This window comes from Herpailurus yagouaroundi, unplaced genomic scaffold, assembly GCF_014898765.1.
Source record: "Herpailurus yagouaroundi ecotype Mexico unplaced genomic scaffold, PumYag 28, whole genome shotgun sequence".
In the NCBI taxonomy this organism is placed as follows: Eukaryota; Metazoa; Chordata; class Mammalia; order Carnivora; family Felidae; genus Herpailurus; species Herpailurus yagouaroundi.
Window position 1 is genome coordinate 66,732,180 of NW_024412376.1, and position 24,645 is coordinate 66,756,824.

Genomic DNA, 24,645 nt, shown 5'->3' on the forward strand with positions numbered 1-24,645 from the left:
ACAAAGAAGAAATCTATCTGAGACTCCAAAAGTCAATCCTCTAGCTTACATAAGAGCTGGATTTGTTTTTACCACTTTACTCCAAATAAATGTGCCATATATACTACTTGGGAAGGTGTAAAACAAGCAAACTTAAAAAATAATTCTTTCATTACATAAAGAGTAAATTTTTTAAAGTTTATAATTTGATCTTAGGCCATAAACAATCACTTAACAAATAAAACCATTTAAATTTTTGTTTTATTTATTTATTTTAATTTTTTTTATTTGAGACAGAGAGAGAGAGAGCATGAGTGGGGTACAAGGAAGAGGGAGGGAGAGAGAGAGAGAGAGAGAGAGAGAGAGAGAGAGAGAGAGAATCTTAAGTAGTCTCAGGATGGAGCCTGACTCAGGGCTGGGTCCCATTACCCTGGGATCATGATTGAGCTGAAATCAAGAGCCAGGCACTCAACCAAATGAGACACCCAGGCACCCCAATCATTTAAAATTTCAAACTAGGGGCACCTGACTGCTAGGAATATGGAACCTGTCTCTCTCTCTCTCTCTCTCTCTCTCTCTCTCTGCTCCTCCACACTTACACTGTGTCTCTCAAAACTGAATAAAAGTTAAAAAAATTAAAATAAATAAAATAAAATAAAATTTCAAAGTAAATTTGGGCTTTATTTTATACTCAAGAGCTTACTTATTCAAGTCACAAACATACTTTTGAAATCTGAGTGTGACTAAAATGATCATTTTTACGTTGCTAATTACTCTTTCCTTCTAGGTCTTTAAGCCAAATGGACACATTATTTTAGGTTAATTTTTTGAGATAGTATCAATTTGAAACCCTACATTGATAGTTGTGTGATAATTTAAATTCACAATGGTTCTTAAAACTTATTGGGACGCCGGGGTGGCTCAGTTGGTTAGGTGTCTGGCTTCAGCTCAGCTCATGATCTCCCAGTTGGTGAGTTTGAGCCCCATGTTGGGCTGTGTGCTGACAGCTCAGAGCCTGGAGCCTGCTTTGGATTCTGTGTGTGTGTGTGTGTGTCTCTCTCTCTCTCTCTCCTTCTCTCTCTCAAAAATAAATAAACATTAAAGAAAATTGAACTTAAGTATAGTGCTATCATCTACTCAAGTGTCAAATGTTCTTTTTAAGGTGTAAAGTACCATTACAAACTTGAAACAAATTGTAGTGGCTCTTGATTTTAGTGCTTCTCTTTAAATGTGCCTAAAAATTATTTATGGCCTTTTCTTAATTTTTTGGAGTTTTAAAAGCTGTTAAGTTTCTTTTTTTTATTCTAATCAGTTCATGTGGTGTTAAAAATATGCTAAGTTTAGGGGCACCTGGGTGGCTCAGTCAGTTAAGCATCCAACTTCAGCTCAGGTCATGATCTCATGGTTTGTGGGTTCGAGCCCTGCATCAGGCCCTGTGCTGACAGCTGAGAGTCTGGAGCCTGCTTCAGATTCTGTGTCTCCTTCTCTCTCTGCCCCTCCCCCACTCTCACTCTGTCTCTCTCTCTCTCTCAACAGTAAATAAACATTAAAAAATTAAAAATAAATAAAAATAAAAATATGCCAAGTTTCTACAGCAATCCACAACCACATTATGTACCCATCTTTACTCTTCATTTTTCTTGGCCAGGTAAATTATTATTTGGGTTTCTTGCTATCACAGGAAACATGTAATTTCACAAAACATGCAATGTACAATGTCAGAGAACTGAAACTTGATGACTTCAGATGAACGGGAATACTTGAACTGGCAAGTTTTTTAACTAATGTAGTGTTTAGAGAGTGTGTGTATGGCATGGCAGACCCCTAAGTATAGACCTCTGGGTTTGCGAGAGTCTCGTCAGTTTGATCCCCTGAGCAAAGACTGTCTTTTGTACTTCTTCTATTGACTCAAAACCAGAATTTTATTTATAGCACAACTGTGGATTAGAATACAATGCTGATGGTTTATAGGTTCTAATACTTTCAACTATAAATGACAGAAAACTCAGACTAGCTTAAACAATTAGATACTTACTGGCTCAACCAACTAGAAGACAAAGAGGTGAGGCCTTCGAGGTGACAGTCCTGTAGCACTAGAGTTCTTTTCCTGGCTCTAAATAGAAGTTTCATCTTCAGAGTACTAGCACAGCAGCAAAATCGCCACAGAAGAATAATGGTAATGTCTGGAGGAGAGCCACTCTGAGCATCTCTCTCCTTGTGATGGTGGGTCTTTCTCAGATGCCCCTGGAGAGACTTTCCTCATGTTAATTGGACCACATGTCGTCTCCTGCACCCATCCCTTGCTCTAGGGACGGAATTAGCCTTAGATGTAAAAGAGCCACCTCTGGAGTGAGTAGTGAGATCAGATTTTCCTGAGGCCCATGTGAGATGTGAGGAAGGGGAAGACATTTGAGAAAGATCTGAGTACTACTGGAAAAAAGAGAAATGAATGCTTGTCAGCAGCAGAAATGTCCATTTCCAAGGGTGATTGGTGAAACACAGCCTTCCAAAAATCAAAACCAAATAAAAACATTCAGAGGGCAATACTCTTTCATATGGAGAGGACTTTTGTTTTGTAGCTTTAGGATTATTCAGTTGGGAGATTTTTTTATAATCCTGTCTATCAAATTTACGGTATATTTTCAACCATTTTGCCAAAAGGAGTTATATACCAGGTTGGTCATTCTGTAGCCATTATTTTAAAAATCAGTCTGTAACTTTGGAAATTTTCTTTGCCTCTCTTATTTTTACTGTGCATTTCAGATGATGCTTTTGTTAACCTTCTACTCAACTAAACTTTGATGAGCACTTCCTGATTTAAAGTACAGTGCTAGGTTCTCTTTATCCATCTTTTATAGGTTATTAGCATATGTATATTTCAGGTAATTGGTGAAAGAGATGAAGTTTAAGGGGGATATACTGGGCTAGTTGCTGATGGGATTTGTTTGGAGTGATTAATTGAAACAAAATGCAAGATATGTAAACTTTGTTATATCACAGTTTATAATTTATATCTTGATTTTGTTGCTACACTAAATGTGTTTAAGCAGCTTAGTAATATTCATGCCTCACTTGCCACTTGGTTTAGGTATGATCTTAATTAATGCTTATAGAACCATAATAATATGGTTAGACATCCATCTTTTATAACCAGCTAGAAGAAATTCCTAAACCCTATGAACACATTTCTTCATTTATAAAATAGAAAGAAAATCTACCTCACTGAACTGTGGGAAGATTTAAATGAGATGAGCTATATAAAATCATAATGTGTGATATAAAGTAGACCTTCCCCTAAAGGTTAAGCAACTTCTGGAAAATACTTGTGAGGAAGGCACCCAATTAAAGAAGCTGATTATAAGATGAGGCATATAAATGCAACTCCTATAATTTTATAGAATCGTAAGGTTATTCCATTTTTTTAAATGAAGAGCAAGAGTAAAGAATATAGAAACTGGGGGAAAAAAGAATATAAAAACTCATGTAGTTTAGTTTCAGATTCCCAAAAATACATAAGGAGGAAGCTAGAAATGTTTTTAGTTTTCTAACAGAACACAAACATGTATATCCAGTGTGACCTGCTCCACAAACCTAGAGAATAAAAATGTATGCATATCTCTTATTTTGTCCCAATTAATCCAATCAGTCAAAATAAAACTTATTAGCAGAGAGCCCAGTATATTCCTTTAAATTCCATCCCCTTCTCCCCCACCATATTTACCAAGAACATAATAGTGATTACTCAGTCCTTATCTGGTCAACCCTTGTATTCTTTCTTCTCTCGTTCTTTCTTTTTTTTTTTTTTTTGTAATGTTTGTTTACTTTTGAGAGAGAGAGAGAGAGAGAGAATGAGAGAGAGAGTGAGCAGGGGAGGGGCAGAGAGAGAGGGAGACACAGAATCTGAACCAGGCTCCAGGCTATGATCTGTCAGCACAGAGCCCGATGTGGGGCTTGAACCCACAAACTATGAGATCAGGACCTTAGCTGAAGTCAGACAGTTAACTGACTGAGCCAGGTGCCCTTGGACAATCCTTGTAGAGAGGCCAGATAGAGACAGAACAGAAGTCCAGTCAGCCTACCAATGTTTCTCACTGCCACACAATGTCACTGTTGAAACTTGGTCCCAAGAGTTCCTCAGATACTTTTTAAGCCTATGAGCTGGTCCAAGCCCATGTCCTGGCTTTAGGGATGCCTCTTACTTGGGTTCCTAGAGTAGAGTTCTCATTGTTTGTCCACAATGACGTTGTTTGTCCTCACTGTTTGTCCTTACTCAGCCATTATTCCCTAAAAATGTGGCATCATGTCAGGGGAGCTGGGTCCTAAGGGTCTTGTAGACTAAATCATGCCAAACCCATCCTCTCTGCAATACTTAGGATTTTATGTTAAGTCTGGGCCAGCCAAGACCTTCCCACTTTCCTAAAGAAACTTTGTTTCCAGGCATCCCATTGCTCTTTTATGTGATTATGTCTTGCCCAATACCACCCTACTCTACCTTGACACATCACTCAAACTCCAAATTTCTGGGTGTACGTCTTGGTCCCAATCTCCCTGAGGCTTCTAGACTCTTCATGCAAATTTCATATCTGGGTTTTTAAGGAGTAACAATATGGAGTGCTGGATGCCTCCTCACCCTGTATTCACATAACTAAGGAAACCACTTTTATTAGTTTCCTATGGCTGCTGCAAAAAAAAAAAAAAAAAAAAATATGACAAATTTAGTGGCTTAAAGCAACACAATTTTGTTCTTTTACAATTTTGGGGTTCAGAGGTCTAAATCAAGTCTTATGGGACTAAAATAAATGTGTCTGCAGGGCTGGTTCCTTTTGGAAGAGAATCTATTCCTTACCTCTTCCAACTTCCAGAGGCTGCCAGCATTTCTTGGTTCATGGCCATATCCCTCCAATCTCTACTTCCATTGTTACATTGCCTTCTCTTAACTGTAAGTCTCTAGCCTTTCTCTTATAAGGGTTCTTGTGTTTACATTGGGTCCACCTGGATAATACAGGATAATCTCCTTATCTTAAATGCTTAAGTTAATCACATCTGGTAAGTCCCCTTTATCATGTAAGGCAACATTTTCACAGGTCTTAGGGATGGGCACCTTTGGGGACTCATTACTCTGTCTGCCATACCACGCAGTAATTGCTTAGACAACAGAGATCTCCTTTAGGGGCTCTTTCTGTTTCCTCTATGTTTAACAGAAGTAGCAAGATTTTTAAATATATATGTTTCAGTAGACATTCCTGTTTTTTTTTTTTTGTTTTTTGTTTTTTGGTTTTGTTTTGTTTTGTTTTGTTTTGTTTTTAGAAAGAGAGCACAAGCCAGGGAGGAACAGAGAGAGAAAGGGAGACAGAGAATCTAAAGCAGGCTTGGAGCTGTCAGTGCAGAGCTGACACAGGGCTCAAACTCACAAACTGTGAGATCATGACCTAAGCTGAAGTTAGATGCTCAACTGACTGAGCCACCCAGGAGGCCTCAATAGATATTCCTTTCAAGATCCACATTAACCAGCATCTGACCCACATCTTTTTAGTTACATGGCAGTGAGAAAACATATCAAAACACCAGAGTTCCTTTATCCAATAAATTACAAATAATATGTGATTAGAGATCAGTATGGTCAAAAGCATGATTTGAAAATGAAACTCAAAACTTGCCATTCCCATGGTCTATCATGAGTTTCTTCTATTTACTGCTGGGCCTCCCTGAAATTCAGGCATCAGAATACCCTTCATAGTTCTCTGCTTGGGTTCAAGGCTGTCTGCTACTGAAGGACAAACTGCAAGGTAGGTTAAACTACTTCAGTTGGGCACTGAGGTTGAGACTGCCATGACCTATAGTAAGCAACATGCCTACCTCACAAGTTTTGCTGACTTTATATTTTTATCTTGTCTTACCCCTGAACAACTAAAAAATGTTTGATGCCATCCAATTAGAACACCCATTCCACTTAAGTTTTTAGGTAGTCCTAACTCAGAAAATAGCCAACAATAAAACAATGAGAAGCAACATTTTCAGTTATCTAATACAAGAATTTTCCATTAGCAACTTTAACTGGAAAGTACCCAGAATATTGGGTTGAACTATATGAAATTGTCAAATTTTCCAGTTTTTTTAACCTACAAAATGGTCATTTCAAACAATACAACATATTATAAAGTCTGTTAATGGTGACATTACAAATTCCAGCAGAATTCACCTCAGGCTCTATAAGGGACAACTGTCGACCTTCCAAAACACATGCATCACTCCCCACATACCAGGAGAAATATTTTGGTGTGTTGGGTATCTCCTGTTTGCCCTTCCAGGCCCATTCTCTACCTTTCTTACTGTCACTCTACTCTGTGGTCCTGAGGGGCTGACCTATATGAACTGGTCTGGCCATATGTCATCCAGTGGGTAGGATAAGCAGGAGATCAGAGGGCAGAAGGACAATGATACAAAAGTATTTATTCACCCTCTTCCTACTCTACCAACTCATCCTTGGTTATCTGCATTCCTCCTTGAAGGCCACAGCTCTTGTCAGACACTCTACAAATAGCTACCCTCAGAGTTCTGGTAACTTCTCCCCTTCCTTCAGTCCTGGGAGAGATAATAGCTCTCTGCTGTTTCTAGTCCTGGGTTTCTACATAATCCCTTATTTTTTATTTCTTTAAACACTCCTCACACTTTTATAATAATCCTTTTACCCAGATCCAGCTTGCCCTCTGCTTTCTTCAGAAAGCCTGACTGAAACAAAAAATCATTTAAGCTAAGTTTTCCAAAATAGTAACTCCCACACATGAAACCATATTTCATTTGTGGGTGGCATTTCCTCTAAGCACCCCTGGGACCAAATGGAAGATGAATAGTATTCCAGACTGAATACTCAGCTAGGCCCATACAGGACTGAATAAGTCTTCAGATGAGACTCCATGTCTTCTACCTGAGACTCCAGACACAGTGGATTATACATGCTGTTGGACCCTCTCTGAATCCCTGACCTACACTAGCCATGAGACATAAAAACTTATCGTTGCTCTAAGCTACTACATTTTGAGGTAATTTGTTACACAGCAATGCATAACCATTACACTTGTCCTCTCTAGTGTTTATGCTCTCAGGAGCTTCCAACCTGTTTCTCTTTCTCATGCTCCGTCATCTCAGATGCCTTCAAGAAGAGAAGGCCCCCGCAATCACTGACTGAATCACACGGTAGACCACCCAGTCAACTCATTTCTCCTGTTTCCTAAATCATTCCTGGCAAGACTTAACAGCGAAACACACTGGTAAAGACAGCACTCTGTAGCTGAACATTGTGGCTTCTAGTGCTAGTACTTCCGCTTCCTAGCTGTGAGCTCTTAGGCCAGTTATGTAACTTCTACATACCCTGATTTCTTTGTCTGTAAAATGACGATAATAACACAGGGCTGATAGGGTTATTAGGAGGATTAAATGAGTCATTCTGTGTAAAGGTCTTAGAAGAGTGCTGGAATATAGAAAGTATAATATATAGTGACTGTTAAATAAAGTAATGCAGTATGCTAGAGAATGGCCATTTCTCTCACAAACAAATTAAAAGGATGAGTAAGACTTACTGAGTCCAGAAAACTTCAAGGATGGCCTTAAAAGTCTACTGTTTCCTAAAGTATTTCATTAATGGCAACACACTAATTACTTGATATAAGTACTTGATATAAGTATATAAACATACCATTTTGCTAGGCAAATTTTTCTGCATCTATCTGAAGCATAATTCTGAACCTCTTTACACACTGTAGCTTCCTCCCCTGTTCTTCAATATGTCTTGAGACATGTATATCAAGTCTGGCATATGAGCCAAGACCCCAAGGAATCCCAGATGACACTCTTAAACTGGGTAATTCAGGAGAGGTTAATTAAGGGACTGTTTTTAAAAGGTGGACAGGATTCAAGAAAGCCAATAACAATGACTAGTACAGCTAGCGAGGGCTGGGTGCCATTACCTCCTATAGGCTAGAAGGCATGAGTAGCTATATGGAGAGGGCTGTGATGAGACTCTGGCAGCAGAACCCAGCCAACCAGAGATGACACAGCTGGGAGATTACCAGGTGTTTGATTATTTACTGCTGTGTAACAGCACACCCCCAAACGTACACAAACAATTATTCTGTAAAACAATAAGTGTGTATTATGCTCACAATTTTGTGGGTCAGGAATCATGGCAGGGCATAGCAGAGATAGATTATTTTTAATGTTTATTTTTGAGAGAATAAACATTATGTTTAATGTTTATTTTTGAGAGAAAATATTTTTAATGTATTTTTGAGAGAAAGAGAGGCAGAGCATGCGTGGGAGAGGGGCAGAGAGAGAGAGGGAGACACAGAATTTGAAGCAGGCTCCAGACTCAGATGTCAGCACAGAGCCCAATGTGGGGCTCGAACCCACGAACCATGAGATCATGAGCTGAGCCAAAGTCAGAGGCTTAACCAACTGAGATACCCAGGCACCCCAGAAACAGATTATTTTTACTTCACAAAGCCTGGAGTCTCAGCTGGGGTAGTTTGAACAGCTGGAAGTGTCTCAGTTCTGCTATTGGCTGGGTTTCCTGATTCTTCACAATGTATCTGCTGGGGTTCCAATGTACTCCAACTCTTCACTCACATATCTGCCTGGAAAAGCTGGAACAGCTGAGCAATGGTGGGCATTGCTCTCTTTCCATGGGATCTCTCCTGACAGCCACTCCAGCAGGGCAACCTCAGGGTATTCAGATTTCTTATACATCTCAGAGCTCCAAGAGTGTGTGCTCCAAGAGACCTGGGCAGATGGGAGCTGCAAGATTTCTTGTAATGACCCAGCCTCAGAAGTCCCAAAATGTCAATTCTACTGCATTCAGTTCTTTAAGCAAATCGCTTAGGCCAGTCCTGATGAAAAGGGAGAGGGGAATTAGACTCTACCTTTCAATGGGAGAAGTCACAAAGATTTTGCCACCATGTTTAGCCCACTGTTTCAGGTTAGTAAAAAATTCTGAGCTCATTCTCCTCCTGCCCCATCATTTCTTACTGATGCAACCACTAGCCAGAGGGCAAAGATGCTTGTTGATGTAGTCTTTATAGGTCAGCCTGCTGGAGAACAGAGTCCCTGGAGGGACAAAGAGAAGATATTCAGCACGTTCAATGACTCTCCTAATCCTCACTGCTCATGTTAGGGCTCTTAAGCACTGTGCCAGAGTTATGCAGGGGTATGTTTTTGAGAACATAGGAATGACTATAAGGAGACAGAACTGTATAATTATCTATTACCTACATTTGTACCTCCCACTCTGGTACCTTTTACAATTGTAGTTTTAATGAGTGTTCACAGAAAGTTTTTGCTTGGACCAAAATTTCATTTCCAGAATACACCCTCCATTTCTGGTACATCAATTTTTCAAAGCCTATGGATAAAATAGCCTTACCTCTGGTTGGAATCTCCCCATTGAAATATTCTTGCAAGTGATTCTTACACTAAGGCAGCTAGCAACGAGCCAGTCTGTATGTGCTAGTATACTGAGGTTTGGGGTGCTGTGTGCTTGTACTCCAAAAATCTAGCAACACTACATGCTGTGTTTGTCCTCTTCCAGGACAAAGCTTTGAGGTTTGCTTTTCAAAAAAATTTGAAGGTGGGGGGTGTAGAGGGCAGAGAATGGTGGAGTCTCAGGTGAAGGCTTTAAAAATCTTACCCCAACGTCCTCTTTAGTTTATCTTAGAAATTAAATAGTTAATACCTTCCTCACCAAATACTAGTAAAGTAGGATTTGTCTTATATTTCTTCCAGAATCTTCTGCTAACCAGTGAATATCTGTCCAATGATTTTCAAACATTTTGTAGTCTCATTTTAAACTAAGTCTTATCACACTTTTCTGGTGATCAGAAATCAGAAAAAAAGCTTGTTTCTCCTGAACTAGCTACATACTTCTGATGACAGGTAATTTAGGGCACATTCATATCATAAGACTTCTGACCCTTCCTGTCCTGAGACCAGGTGATTCTGAAGAGTGAGTGTAAGTCACTTCTATAACAAGGCAGCTAGCAAAAACTTAATGATACACAGAATTGACTTTGACCTATTCCCCTTAAACCAAACTAAATGTTTCCCTAACTCAACTTCTCTTAGTTGGATCCCAAAAATGTCTTCAGCCACTCCAGTGATTTTACTGAAGAAGGCCAAGGAGGAGGTGTTGAGGTGGAAAGAGTCAGTTGTCACAATCATCGGTTAATATGTATGACCATGAGGACACATTGATAGGAACCCACTCAGAGACTCAGAAAGGGCCCTTTAAATGAAGGATGCTGGAGCTATGTAACTTTGGGGTAAATTCACTTGCCTTTTGGCAGATGATTTTACCTTGAGGTGAGGGAGCTGTTGCTCTTGTCTGTCTCTGTGACTAGATCAGGGACACGCAATTCACCCTGACAGACTCGTGCCTCCACCCCCCACCACATGCTAAATCACAGGGAATAATGACACACACTTAAATTGTTCTCTTCCAGAAGTTCCAGACTCCCTCTACAAATTCACTTAATTTCATCCTGGAGACCTTTGTTTGCTCACAGGGGATCCAGGGGAATGGCAGTCTTTTGTTTCAACTATCATCTCCTGCTTCAAACGGGAAAAACCTTCTTATCCTACATTTACATAAATAAGGGCAGAACTTCCCCTGATTCTTAGCAGAACAAAGATCTGCTTCAAAGAAACTTTCTGCCTCCTTTCCCAGAGGTTGGAGAGGCTCACTTAATTTTTAACCCCACCCCCTTTAGTGGGTACCTGTAAGTATCCTCTGCTTCAAGAAGTACCCTGTTACTCAAGCATAAAGTTAACCCCTTTGAAAAGATCCAAAAAGTAGGTATAAGCTTTTTTAAGTGAGTACAAGCTTGATTTTTTGATTGATTGATTGATTGATTGTAATGTTTTAGGTTAGATGATAGGGAGCATACACAACTTACTGTTCTCAAGGACCTTATAAGTTGGAATTCAATACTTTACCTAACATTAAGTACCCACTATGTGCCAGATGGGATGGTGGAAGCTGAGACTCAGTAATAAAAAACACAAATTCAACCTGATAGAGCTTATGGAGATCAAGTAAATAAATAAGTAAATAATAAACATAGCATATAATGTCCAGAATTGACAAGTGCTATGAAGAAAAACAAAGATGTGTTTGCCAGTGAGATGAGTGTGTCCCATTTACTCAGGCGGTCTGAGAAAATCTCTCTGGAATACGTAATTGGAGACACATTAGGTGAAAGGATGAGCTATGTAACTATATGGGGAAAGATACAGGTTTTTCCAAGCAGAGAGGGTAGGCATGAACACCTAAATTTGGGAATTACAACACTAACTCTTAATAACAATAAAAGTTGTTAATGAGTCACAAGAACTCTAAATAAGGCATCAGAAATATCATTTATTCATTTATTCAATGAATAATTACTGAGTCCTGTTACGGTCTGAGGAATCTATGAACATGAGGTCCTAGGAGGGCACAACTAAGATTAGCAGGAATGACACAGTGTATGCCCTCCAAGGAGACATATTCTGATGTGGAAATAAATTTCAAAGAAAGGGGATTACAATACAGTGCAATGAGGGTCAGACACTGTAAATTTACTTAAGAGGGATACATAAATAAGCTGTGGATGGCAGGTGGGGTCCACACGGGTGCCTGAGAATGTGAGCACTCGGGAGCACCTGATCTCTAAATTAAATCCAGAGGAAACAGTGGGAGTTACCCAAAAGCCAGAGTAACATAGCAAATTTCAGCCACATGCAAAGTCCTGGAAAAACAAGAGCATGCTAAGTTAAAGAAATGTGGAATTGATGCCTTTGCAATAAACCAGGTTCAGATTGCAAATGGCCTTACAGGTTTTACCAAGATCACCCCATACCCAGACAACAATGGGAGAAGTGGTTCCCCTCAGCCTTATACTTTAGAGAGATCACTCTGCCTGCAACATGAAGGATTCACGGGTTCATGGACTGAAGACAAGAAGTAGGGTGAAGGAAAGGGGATGGATTTAAGAATCATGATGTAAGGTCAATCTTCAGGACTCCATGACTGGTTGAAAAGAGAGAATTACAAATTAGTAACACTAAAGAGGGAGAGCTGACTTCAAAGGATAGATTTGCAGTAAGTTTTGGATAATGTATTAGATTTGAAGAAAGGAGTTTGATGCAGAGTTGAGGCTAAGAGTCCCTTCATATAACTATTCCTTCAGTAAGAATTATTGAACTCTCTGTACCGGGCACTCTAATTACTACTGTACATTTATTATATCACTTAACAGTCACAACAAATCTATGTGGGCTATTGTCATTCCTGTTACAGATAAGGAAACTGAGGTATCGAGTAATTGAGTAAATTGTCTTTGGTCACATAGCTAGCAAATGTAAAGATAATACAAACTTCCAATCTAAAGAACAAATATCAGTCCCATTACTTTATAATCATTTCTCATTTTACCAAAAAAGAAAAAAATGTATTTCTCACAAGACCATAGGAGGAGTGACTTTTGGCCATTTGATTTTTTATTTAACATTTGTTCATTTTTGAGAGACAGAGAGGGACACAATGTGAGTGGGGGAGGGGCAGAGAAAGAGGGAGACAAGGAATCCGAAGCAGGCTGCAGGCTCCAGGCTCTGAGCTGTCAGCACAGAGCCCAACACGTGGGGCTCGAACCCATACACTGTGAGATCATGACCTGAGTTGAAGTCAGAGGTTTAACCAAATGAGCCACCCAGGCGCCCAGACTTTTGGCTGTTTAAAATATACAAAGAAACAAACTTCCTCTCATCATAAAATAAACAAACCAAAATATTGTCACTAGTGAAGAGACACAAAATGACTAATGCTGGCTCTGAAAGCATTCCAAACAGAAATTCACCAAAATGTTTTCAGCAATGGCAACACAGTTTATAAAAATATATAGCCTTCCAAGGAAACTATTGCAAAGAGAAAATCACTGGCATTGATAAATTCTTGAATTTTAAAACATTATCAAAATGTTTTTTCAGATTCATAGCCCTAACATAAGAAAGATTACGCAGGCCTTACTCTCAGGCTGGAATAGCTTGTGCAGTGCACAATTATAGAATTAGTAATTCTAATTGATGCACTCAGTGATTTAATCAGCAGAGAGGAATGAAAACAAATGAACTTGAAGAAATTGGGGCCTGTGCTATGGATGTAGTTCCTTCTTTCTATTGATTTATTGATTACACGTCTTAGGACTGCTATCATTTAAAGACAGCATTTTCTATGAGCATAGCTGGAAAATTTTATTCTGGAGCTTCTAAATTTGAATGGCTGCAAGTTAATTCCCTTTCAATATGTTGTTAATTTCCCTATAAGAAAGGAATGGGAAAATGGAATCACTGTGACTGTATCTGTACAGAATGAACTCCTAGTTTAGTCTAGATCTCTATACAACCTTTGTTCATTAAAAAAATGTAGCATTTTCAAGGCATGGATCGGAGTTGAGTGAAAAATTTTGCACAACTTATACTATACCTAGTTTTGGAGTCGTGCATGAGTTTTGTTAAATTGATTTTATTAAATTGAAAATGTTGATTTAAAAAAAAAAAAAGAATTAGCTCAAAGACGTTTACCCAAAGGCTACTCCTAAAAGATGAAAATTATCACCAGTCATGAGGCTCCTTCTTTTTCTCTGGCTTGATAATTAAATCACACTTTTCCTTAATACTTGGGAGGAGATGGGCTCCACAATGGTGTCTACAAAGATGTCTGAGATTCTTAAAATGAGACTCTCAGCATCGACAGAAAAATTTTTACCTATAATTTATTTTAGAAAATGACAAGTGATTCTCTAGAAATTCAAGATCAATAAACCTATTTCTCTAGATTTTCTTTTAAAAATACACATTTTTGTTCCCTCAACCTTTAAAAAGTCTATTTTAAATGACCTACTTTTAAACTGGTTTTTTAGTTAAGTGTGTCATACCTGGATGTAGTTGACTTAAAAGTGTTTCACTCCTTGCTATTTCTTTCTAAACTAATTATTTTATTTTTAGTCATTCTGACTAGTGTGGGATATTTTCTCTAGAGAATGGAGTCTCTTTCAATAGGAAAGTGGATGGGAAGAGCATAGATTTGTTCTGGGCACGAGTGTTTTATGTTATATGTTCTGCGTCTGTGAGCAGTTAATATTATTTACCAATGAGCACCACATAATTGCTCTGTTTAACGCACTGTCCATATGCAGGTGAAAGGGTGGTGAGGAACCGAAAGACCTCCTGAGGTCGATCTGTCTCTGATATAGGACTTCAAAGCATTATCAACAGGTGGTTGTCCACACCTTTTGTAAAAGTCTCCAGGGAAAAATTCCACAGTTGTTTTTCATCATAAATCCATCTGTATTGCATCCCTCTGTCAGGAAAGTGTGTCTAGTATCTGTCCAAAATCCCTCCGGTTTTGATGTAAGTCCATTTGCTCTATGTGTGACCTTCACTGATACAAAAACAAAACAAAACAAAAAAAAACACAAAAAACAGCTGCTCACCATCTTGTATGTAATAATCTTTCCACATGGATCAGCCTTCGTATATCAAGCTAACTTCTTGGCTGCTAGAAGAGCCTTGGGTAGAAACTGTATGTTTGATTTGGGAAAGAAAATGCTATGTACTGATTGGAGTGATTGCACTATTACACAGCTTTATTCTTCATAGGTTGGTTCTGTCTTTGAATTGGAGAATAATGATCTAATTTAAATTCACCCATTTAAGGGAATAGGCTGATCCCTGTTGGAGGCTGTGCAACAACTTGAAACATGTATTCCAAAACTGTCCTCAGAAAACTGCTATTTCACATGAGCCTAGCACTAAGAGTAAATGGTGATTTTACTCAGTATGAAAAGACTTCCAAAGACCACTAAAAGAACTAATCCTTATTCAAAGATCAGTTGTTAACATATTTACATACAATGCACAAAAAAGTGCAGCCAAAGCATTCTAACAAAACTTTTTTTTTTCAAATTGCCCCCACAAATATCTACTGAATACATGCTATGTCACAGTCACTATGCTTTATTACACAGTATTATTCTAGAAGGATTCCTGCAGTAGCCTCCATGGATCTCCCTCCTGGTGTTCATACCCTGTTGTGATTCCCCTCCCCTTGTACAAAGGCAGAACCTTGACTTGGTCCCAACAAACAGAAGATGGCAAAAGTAATGGGGTGTATGTGATTATGTGTATGTGATTGTGTGATCACGTACATAAGATTAAAGTGCTCATCTTGCTAGAGTCTCTCTCCCTTGCTGGCTCTAGGAAGCAGGCAGGCATGTTGGATAATGAAAGCAAGGAAATGAAGGTGGCTTCTAGAGGCAGAGAGGGGCCTCCAGCCAAGAGCCTATAAGGGTCTCCAGCCAGAACTCAGCAAGAAAAAGAATCTCTCAGTTCTACAATCACAATGAACTGAATTCTGCCAAAGGCCTGAATGTACTTGGAAGCAGATCCTTCTCCTGTTGACCCTCAGATGAGAACGCAGCTCTGGCTGACACCTGATTGCCTGTGAGACATCCCCTGAGCAGAAGACGTGGTTTGGCGGAGCCTACACTCCTTATTCACAAAAACTGGGAGATAACAAATGTGTGTTGCTTCAAGCCACTAATGTTGTGGTAATATTGTTACAAAGTAACAAGTAACCAGGTCCTCTGTCTTTCTCTGTCTTTCTTGACCTTGAAAACTTGGGAGCATGCAGGCCAGTTATTTTGTAAAGTCCCTCAATTTGGGTATGTTTGTTTGGAAATCCCTCAATCTGATCCTCATGATTAGATTCAGATTCAGGAGTAACAGAAGTGATCTTGTATCCTTCTCAGCATATCCTATCAAAAGGTGTATATGCTTTATACATGTAAGTGTATTATTGTATACATAAGTGATATTAAATTGATCACGTAGTTAGATCCACAAGTTTTTTCATTGTAAAGATACGATTTTCCCATGATAACTGATAAAAAAAAAAAAACTTGTGAGGAGATACTTTAAGACTATGTAAACATCCCATTCATCATCAAACTCTCACTTATTAGTTTTAGCAACCACTGATGATTTTCTAACTACATAGTTCCTTTTGTATTTATTAGCTGGCATTCTCTTCTTTCTATTGACTTACTTCTCTAGCGATTTATTTATATCAGAGTGAAATCACAGTTTCTTATTTTAGTCAGTGGTTACAATTTGCTATTACTTTATATTTTGATATTCAAATTGATCCAGATTTGTTCATTGGAAGCTCCCTTCAGCTACATCCTCTGTCCTTCTGATATGTTGCCATCATTTTAAGCCTTTCTAATTTTCTAGCACAAGATTTTCCAGGCATATCTTATACGTTTCCTGTCCTAGACCTGGAACTTTTTCTCCAAAGACTCTTGGTTCCTTTTAAAGTGGAGAATGGCATTTAGAAGCCAAAGTCTGGGTGCTTAGTGTACTCATTGCTATTGAAATGTTATTGCTGCTAGTACCTCCCAGTGAGAAAGCTGAAGTAGATACAGAGATATATTTAACAAAATATGTGTAAGACCAATGCACTAAAAACTAGAAGATATTACCAGGAAAACTTTTAAAAGACTAGAATAAATGGATAAATATACTATATTCGTGGATTGTAGGACTCATTATTAAGATATCAATTATGAAGATGTCTTCTTAGCATATTATAAGGTTGCAAGTCTATATATTGGCTGGGATTGTGGTCACATCTGAGGCTTGCCTGGGGAAATATCTGCTTTTGTGCTCAAAAAGTTTGGTAGCAGAATTTTCTTTGTTGTATTGTGAAGAATGAGGGATTCATTTTTTTTTTTTTTTTTTTTTTTTTTTTTTTTTTTTTTTTTTTTTTTTGCTGACTAGAGCTTCTTCTAGGCTGTCAGCTAGAGGATACCCACAGTTCTCGGAAACTGCCTGTACTTCTTCATCATGTGGGATTTCCCTGCATGATACACAACTACACCCCCTCCATATTTAATTTTTAACCTCCAATTCTATTTCAACACTACAATGTATGTTCTAGTCTTCCCCCTTCAATAGTTAGAAACTTGGATATCATTATAAGTGCAAATATATTAATTTTCTCAAGCCTGGAATATACAGGATTGCTGCAAGGGGACAGAATATACTGTGTGGCATTTGGGGGGAAAAAAGCAAAGCAGGAAAGTTTTTCATGACTTTTATAATTCATATTCTTTTTTTTTTTAAAGGAACTTGATCATAGATTTATTTTTTTCTGGTTGTATGATCAAAACCTTCAACAGTAGAGGTAGGTAAAAGCCAAATCATGTTGAACTTTGTAAGCCACATTAGAGAGTTTGGGCTTTATTCCAGTATATTGGGAACTGGAGGGCTTTCCGTTAAATCATTGCACATTTATTTGTTGTGAATAGCAGTAACAGCATTTTTGAAGTTATTTCCTGGTAACGTTTGTTATTTACTCAATCTTCAACTCATTCTACAACAAGATTGGAGATGCTTAGTGAAATCTGTACCAGTAAGTTAACACATTAAATAATCTAGCAAATAGGGATAAAGAATAAAATGGAGCTGGGGAACAAGAGGTCAGGGTGAGGTCAATGCAAAATATGCTCCCCTTTAAGAACTTTACAATTACAGAGGTTTTGTTACAAATTTTATCTGAGATCTCTGGAGACTAGAACAGTCTGAAATACCTCATCTCCCAATCCCTTGTGATATGCTCACTTCATATAACAGGCCTTCACAGTAACCCCCAATCTACCATGTACATCACAGAGAATTCAGACCCACTGATGGGAGAATCCATAAACTGTTTTATTTTATTTTGTTTTCAAGTAACTTTTCAGAAAACTTCCTGGTTTCTAATAATTTGACCCTTTCAGGTTAAAAGAAAAAAATGGACATTTAGATAGTTTATTTAATCAAGACAACCAACAGAAGCAAATAATTCAAGCCAAAAATTCACTCCATCTTTTGTAGGTAAGCAGAATTTTAAATCATAATTGACCTCCTGTTAGGAGAAATGCGTGGATTTCCACAGGGAAAAACTGAGCACCGAGGGCAGTCTCCAGCTCATGAGCACTGTAATCACACATCAGGATCATAGTAACAAATTAGAGCTCACATTTTAAAACCTGATATAATTTATCATGCATTATGTCACATTCTACTGCTTTGCTTACTTTTTATTGGCTTGTGGTTACTTATATACAACAGTGAAGTGTCAGAAACTGAAGTTACAGAAAGACAACTATTTAATGCAGGAAGGATAAACCATTGCATTGGGGGGATTGGAAGGCATTTTCTAAAGTTCTTACATTATCAATTTAATCATGCGTTTCTGTGTAGTGAGTAATGTCTTACATTCTTGCCAAGAGTATTTTGAAAGGACTTTGTTAAAAGTATGTCAGCTCGATTACTTAGGGTATATCACTGATAATAGTGTCCTTCACACGTAGTGAAACATACAACTCCTGATTTAATTCTACCCCCAAATTAGGTCACTGCAAAATACCATATTAAAACTGCAAATTGCGGGACAAGAAGATGGAGATGAGAACAAAGCAAAAGGAAGACACCAACTTCATTCTTGTAAAGCATGATTGGGACAGGGCAAAACAGAGTAGGAAGGCTGAGCCCTTTTAAACGGATACTTTTTTGTAGTGTGTGTGTGTGTGTGTGTGTGTGTGTGTGTGTGTGTGTGCACGCGCGCCCGTGTTAATTCCATTTAAATATGACGAATGAACTTAAACTTGGGCTAATGGGCTGCTGTGCACTGTACCCGCATAGTGCCTGTGCTCTCAAGTTAACCTCATTGTACAGAGGTGCCCTTGTTCTCTGACTTCATACACAAACCATCATAATTATTTCAGTTTACCTTTTCCTTTTCCTAGGAAATCTTGTTCCAGCCACTTAATTTGATGCAGACACTTAATTTGATGCAGACACTTAATTTGTAACTATTATTGTCGTTAATATTAACATTTTAAACACGGGAATGGCTTTGTTGGAAGTTACCCACCAGGACCCGCAAATCTGTGGCGCACGCCCCAGCTCTCCTTAACCCGCACGGTTGCTGGGGTGCTTCGAACCCCCGGGGCTGACTGGGCTCCGAGGAAGGTCGATGATCCCGGTTTCTCCCAGACCCAAGCCCTGGGTTGGAAGAAAGCGAGGCCAGACAGTCATTGTTCAGTCAGCCCAGAGGAAAAAGTGCCCAGGGTAGCAGCACCTCTTACTTTGCGTGGAAACTTCCCCTAGCTCCGGCTTTCGGGATTTAGGATGGGCGCACACATCGCGACTCTCCCTTTCTGACAGCGGGGCATCTGCGAACACACCCACAGTCACCTTTGCGCGCTCCCCCGGATCCCGCTCAGCACACAGCGCACCCCAGCGGTGGCGTGGCCTCCTTCCAGCCGTGGCCACTTAGCTTCCGGAGAGCTCGCCAGTTGCCTCCGCCGCCGCCTTGGAATCTGGGGACCTGAGACACTGCGAGACCCGGTTTCCACCAGACCCCAGGGAGGACGCGCGGCTGCAGCGCCTGCCCCACCCGCCACACCTGGGAGCGGTGAGGACCGGGAGAGGAGGGGCGCGGCAAGAGGCTGGCCAGGAGCCCGAGCAGCTTCGCCGAAAGCCAGCCGGACTGGAGCAAGGAGGAGGGGGAGGGTCTCGGGGCAGAGTCCTGCTCCTCCGAGGGAGGGACCCCAGCTGGGGTGGAAAACAGCACAAACCAGCTGCAGAGACTCGGGGCGCGGATCATGGAGCGGGCCAGCCCGGGCCCCGGGGGGTCGCAGTTGCAGCGGGACCAGGATTCGGTGGAAGCGTGGCTGGATGATCACTGGGACTTTACCTTCTCTTACTTTGTTAGGAAAGCCACCAGGTAAGAAGAGGACCCCCTGGAAGACTCAGCCGGGTCGCTGAGAGTGACCTGGGGGCTCATCTCTCTCCCCTGTTGAATTTTCCCCTGCCTTCACCGTTAAACAACCTCCGTTCCCAGGCCCTTGGCTTTTTAAGTAGGTCCTTGGTCCTGTTAGGGTATAGAGACCTCGACTTTATGGCAAGTACAGTCGAAAAGCCCAAACATGGGATTCGACCCAACTTGCTCACAAAGTTCAAATACAAAAATGTACATGCGGCGCGCGACCCCCCCCAGACATACACCTCGGCTGCCCTGGTATTCCCTGAGAGCAAGATTATTTACATACACCCGCGCTCATGGGCCTTCCTCCAGCCCTTCTCTAGCCTCCTGTTCCCCCTAAATCTCCTTAGCGAAACCAAAACAGTTTTTGAGCCCCTTCCCTGCAGCTCCGGAAGCACCATTTCCAACTCGGTCCTAGCGGCTCCGCTCCTCCCCCGTCCCCCCTCGCCCCGGCCCTTGGCGGGGCGGGGAAGCCGGGGTAGGGGCGAGACCACGAGGAGCCCAAAGGCTGCAACATGCCGGAATCTTCCCAGAGTAAGTGCTGTCGCCTTTTGCCCCCTTCCAGTCCTTAGTTTGGCCCGCGCGTTTCCTTTCACTCTCTCCTGCTCCCAAGGCGGCGCCGCTGAAACCGCTCCGCAGAGGGGTTCGCGGCGCGCACACAAAGGGCGCGGGGGAGGCGCGGCGGGAGCGGACAGCTGGGGGCTGGCGGGTCCCACGCGGCCCCAGCCGACCCCAGAGGCCAGCTCTTTCTGGTCCAGAGCCAAGCGCCGGGCGGCCGCTGCGGAGGGCTGGGAGGAGGGCGCCTGTCCTTTGGGAGGCGGCCGCCCGGGGGGCAGTTGGGCGCGCGTGGGAAACGCTCGCCTTGAGTTGGGAAGGCATTGGGGCTGAAGCCGAGGAAGGAGGAGGTGGAGAGGGGAGTGTGTGGCGGGCGGATCCCTCAAAGCCTGAGGAGTTGGTGGGAAGCCGACTCGGGCTGATTCCAGGACGCACCTCTTCGGAGAAGGGTCCCGTGTCCTCCGCCGCCACATCCAGGCAGCGGCCGTCGGGCAGCCGGCGCTGGCCGCCTCGGCCGCTGGGGAGACGCACTCGAGGCGGTGATGGTGGAGCGGCCAGCCGGGGCACGGCGCTGGGGTCCCACCCGCCCGCGCTCCGTCTCCGCTGTGCCGGGCGCTCCCCGCCAGGGGGCGGCGCAGCGCGGGACGAGCGGGCGGCGGCTGGCAGCGGCGAGGTGGCGGGGTCGGTAGGGGAGCGGGCTTGGAGTCACCGCCTCACCTGGGCACGTCGTCGCCCCCCGGCGCCTCTGGAACCCAGGGTCTGCGGAGCCCGCATGGTCTGCACTTTGAACTTCCCATGTTTGATATGTTGCCCTTTGGAGACAAAACCAGGTAGTTCCTTCAGCATCCCCTCCCTTCCCACTTTCCCTGGGGGCGCGGGGCCGGGTGCTGGGGTGGTGGCGCCCAGGTCACAGCAGCGGAGGAATCTTCATTGAAAATGGACTGTCTGACATTTTTGTTTTCCTTTATTCTCTTGCGGTGTATTGCTTTGGTATCTTAGAAGGGACTCTTTTTTTAAGGCTGTTTTTCCTAACGAATTTGTATCGATTTCATTACTTTCGGGTTTTTTTTTTTTTTTTTTTTTTTTTTATAGAGGCTACTGCTTAGGGCAAATCTTACCTCTTCTGTTTAATTACTCCGCCCTCCTTTTAAAGTTGGCTTTCCCATTTTGGCCTTCTTCCTTCGGAATCTTAAATCTGGAGCAAGCGGAGGATAAACCCTGGAAAGCAAGTGGTTTCTTTTCAAAACACACTTTTCTGCGAGTGTAGGGTAAGGCACTAAGGCCATCTAGATCTGGAATTGCTGACTGCTGTGGCCGACAGTTTTCAGCGGTCACCCGCTACTCCGAGGCCATCTGCCCCTCGTCTCCTTTCCCCCTTGCACTCGTCCACCTTTCTGCCCTCGTTGAACGGGGAGTGAGCAGGGGAACTGGGCTGATTTTTTTTTTTTTAAGTGTGTCAAGGTGTTTTGGGGAGGTGGCATATTGTTAATAGTTGAAAGAAAAAAGTGATTTGTCTTATAAATCAACATAAATTGTCCTTTTCTTTTTTTCCCATCTCTCCCTTTAAAGTCAGAAATTTGGGATTGTTTAGTGGTTCTTTTTAAGTAGTCATAGGTAAGAACACCTCACTCCGAGCCTGCCAAAACTTTGAAAAACATTTTACCGGAAAATAAATGGAAAGAATTAAATTTACTTTTCTTTTCACATTACTTCTTCTCCCAAGTAGCAAAAGATTAAAATCCCAATTTCTCAAAATTACACTGCTCTGTGTAAAATTTAGATCATCTGAGACTCTATATGAAGATTTTTTAAGTTAGTTTTTGTATTATAGTTTATATTGACATAGGCTGACCACTTTCTCTGATATGTGTGTGTTGTGTGTATATATTCTTATGTATTTATAAGAGCTTATGTTGAATAGGAGTTGGAAAACGAAAGTATAAAATGTTTAAGAGTAGTACAGGCCCTCAGTTTTAAGAGTTATGAAGTGCTGAAAGTTGTCAGTTTAAAGAATATAATCTAAGAGCTTGTGTGTAGTCAGAGGTTCCCGTTTGGTCGTATATTTGGTGGCATTAACTGGAGATTTAAGATTGTGAGATTAGACAGTAGTTGATTATAAAAATGCCAAACTTCTAAACCCAGTGTGAGTCTTATGGTTGTAGTAAAAATTTATTTGCAGACATTTTAACTTTACAGCTAAGATTTTTTTTTTAACTAGAAGCTCACATTACTTCGCTTTTTTCCTTTTGTTACATTTTGTAAGTGTAATGTGAATACTGTCAGTGATTCAGAAAACCCATGAAACAGTTCTGTAGAAACATTTAACATGTTTTAAAATTTAAAAGAAATTTGGATACACTTAGATTGGCCATCTGTGAGTGTAGACAGGCATGTGAATGGAACTGTTTCTACATTATTTGATTTGATTGTTGTCATTTGACATTCATGCATGCCTCTTTATCCTATCTCCAGACTGAAAGATCTGTACTCAATAGTAGTCATGAACAGAATGAAGGTTCTGGCATTCCTAAATTCTCATTTAAATACCCATGGGTTTGGTTGACCTCGAAAGCAATTCTGCCGCTGTATTAGATTGTTTCCTGTATCTTCAAATACAAAGCTAAGCACCCAGTTAAAAGCTAAAAGCTTGGAGCACAGATGCTTTTTAGTAATCACAGACTGTTGATGTGAATTTGAGAGTGTTGGTTGAACAATCCATAACATAATCTTTTGGCATAAAAAAATAATTTGAGACTAGTAAAAGTACAACATATGGAAAATTTCCACCCTCACTATTCTAGACAACTTCCTCAGTCCTACCCGCCTGAGATACTGTGTTAATCAAGGGCTCTAATCTTCATGTATTTGCAAATGAAGTCTTCTGGGTGCTAATGCCACTTAAACAGCTGTTGTTATTCTTGACAGCATATTAAAATAATGTTACCTTTCATTAGTTACTAATCATCTCTGCCATTGTGGGTGATGTTATAGTTTATTTAGCATGGTAGGGGTAACATGATTGACTTTACTGCTTTGTTTTGTACTAGGCTAAAGCTTGAGAATATTTGGCATATAATGAAAATAGGAGTTACTAAGTGAGGACAAGTTTTTATGATCGCCTGGATCAAAGTCCAGAAACAGAAGTTTTACACTCCCAAGTAGCTTTCTGCGATAGACCTTTTATTTGACACTGCAAAGCTGTGCTGAATTACTTGACATTTTTTTCTTCATAATTTTTTCTCATCTCTAAAAGCTTACCATTTTTATTCAAGATATTTATTTTAAAATCAGATGATGGATATAAAATAAATATTGCTATCTACTTTTAAAAATTATTGTGTCTGTAATTATATAGGAATATAATTTTCAATTTTCAGACAACTGATTTGTTAAGCATATTTGATTAAGCTGTCGCTAATGTTGAATATAATAAAACCCTGTGATTGTTGACTCAGTCTGACTTTAATATTATTTATAATATTTTTATGATGGTAAATCTGATGCAATAATGGCCTTTTCTTTTTGTATTGTTTATAACCAGGGTTCATATAGCCAGCTCTAAACTGCTTTTTAGTGCCCGAAGAGTACTCATATGTATGGAATTCCTTTCTCCTAGAAGAAGCTGTAGGAGCCCCTGAAATGATGTTTCTCATGGCCCCTTCTATCTCTAGTGTTCTCAAGGTTTCAAAATCAGACCCATTTTAGAGCCTGCAGTACAAGGTCATGGTTCCTAAGAATGTGGTAGAATTAATGCAGTCGCAACTAGTCACAGATGGTATCTCAAAATAAATCTATCTGCTTAGCTAACAAAATCTGAAATAGGCATATAGTACAATTCGGTAGCTTTTTTTCAGATCTGTATTTTCCTAGGATCATGTTTTCAACATCTCAAGACGTGCAATATTTAACATTTTGAATATGTTGTGCAACAAAATTTTCTTTTTAAGTAATTCCACCTAAGTATTTAAACATTTAAAATATCTGAAACTGGCTTTCAAGTTGTACAGGTAAAGTTTCATCCTTATCTGATTACAGGGAATGTGTCTTAGTAATATGCTTCCTTTCCTTTAAATTTGAAAACACAAATTAACTTAGAACTTTGAACTTCCCAGTGCATTTTAATAATGCTCAGGAAAGATTTCTTCCGTCGTTGAAAAGGTTACGCAGAACTGGTTGAGGTTTATTAGTTTATTCCCAAAACATTTTTCACA

At 40.5% G+C, this 24,645-nt stretch overlaps 2 protein-coding genes across 6 annotated transcripts in view; one reads left to right on the forward strand and one right to left on the reverse strand.

Moving 5' to 3' along the window:
- The window catches only part of LOC121037328 (uncharacterized), a 39,895-nt gene extending 18,175 nt beyond the window's left edge, over positions 1–21,720 (reverse strand). Inside the window, exons 1-2 of the mRNA XM_040486709.1 lie at positions 21,570–21,720; positions 20,870–21,132 (exon numbers count right to left, since the gene is read on the reverse strand). Of these exons, the coding sequence (XP_040342643.1) occupies positions 20,870–21,132; positions 21,570–21,720 (414 nt within the window). The remainder of the gene's footprint in view (positions 1–20,869; positions 21,133–21,569) is intronic.
- The window catches only part of PDE5A (phosphodiesterase 5A), a 142,856-nt gene continuing 137,573 nt past the window's right edge, over positions 19,363–24,645 (forward strand). Inside the window, exon 1 of one of the 5 annotated variants that reach the window (XM_040474869.1) lies at positions 19,363–19,528. Coding sequence is in view for 3 of the 5 variants with exons in the window: in XM_040474875.1 (XP_040330809.1) it covers positions 19,719–19,840 (122 nt within the window). In the remaining 2 variants the exon portion in view is untranslated. Of the gene's footprint in view, positions 19,529–19,556; positions 19,841–20,150; positions 20,414–21,115; positions 21,265–24,645 lie in introns of those variants that run through there. The other 4 variants (XM_040474875.1, XM_040474841.1, XM_040474860.1 and 1 more) reach the window with 4 other exon arrangements.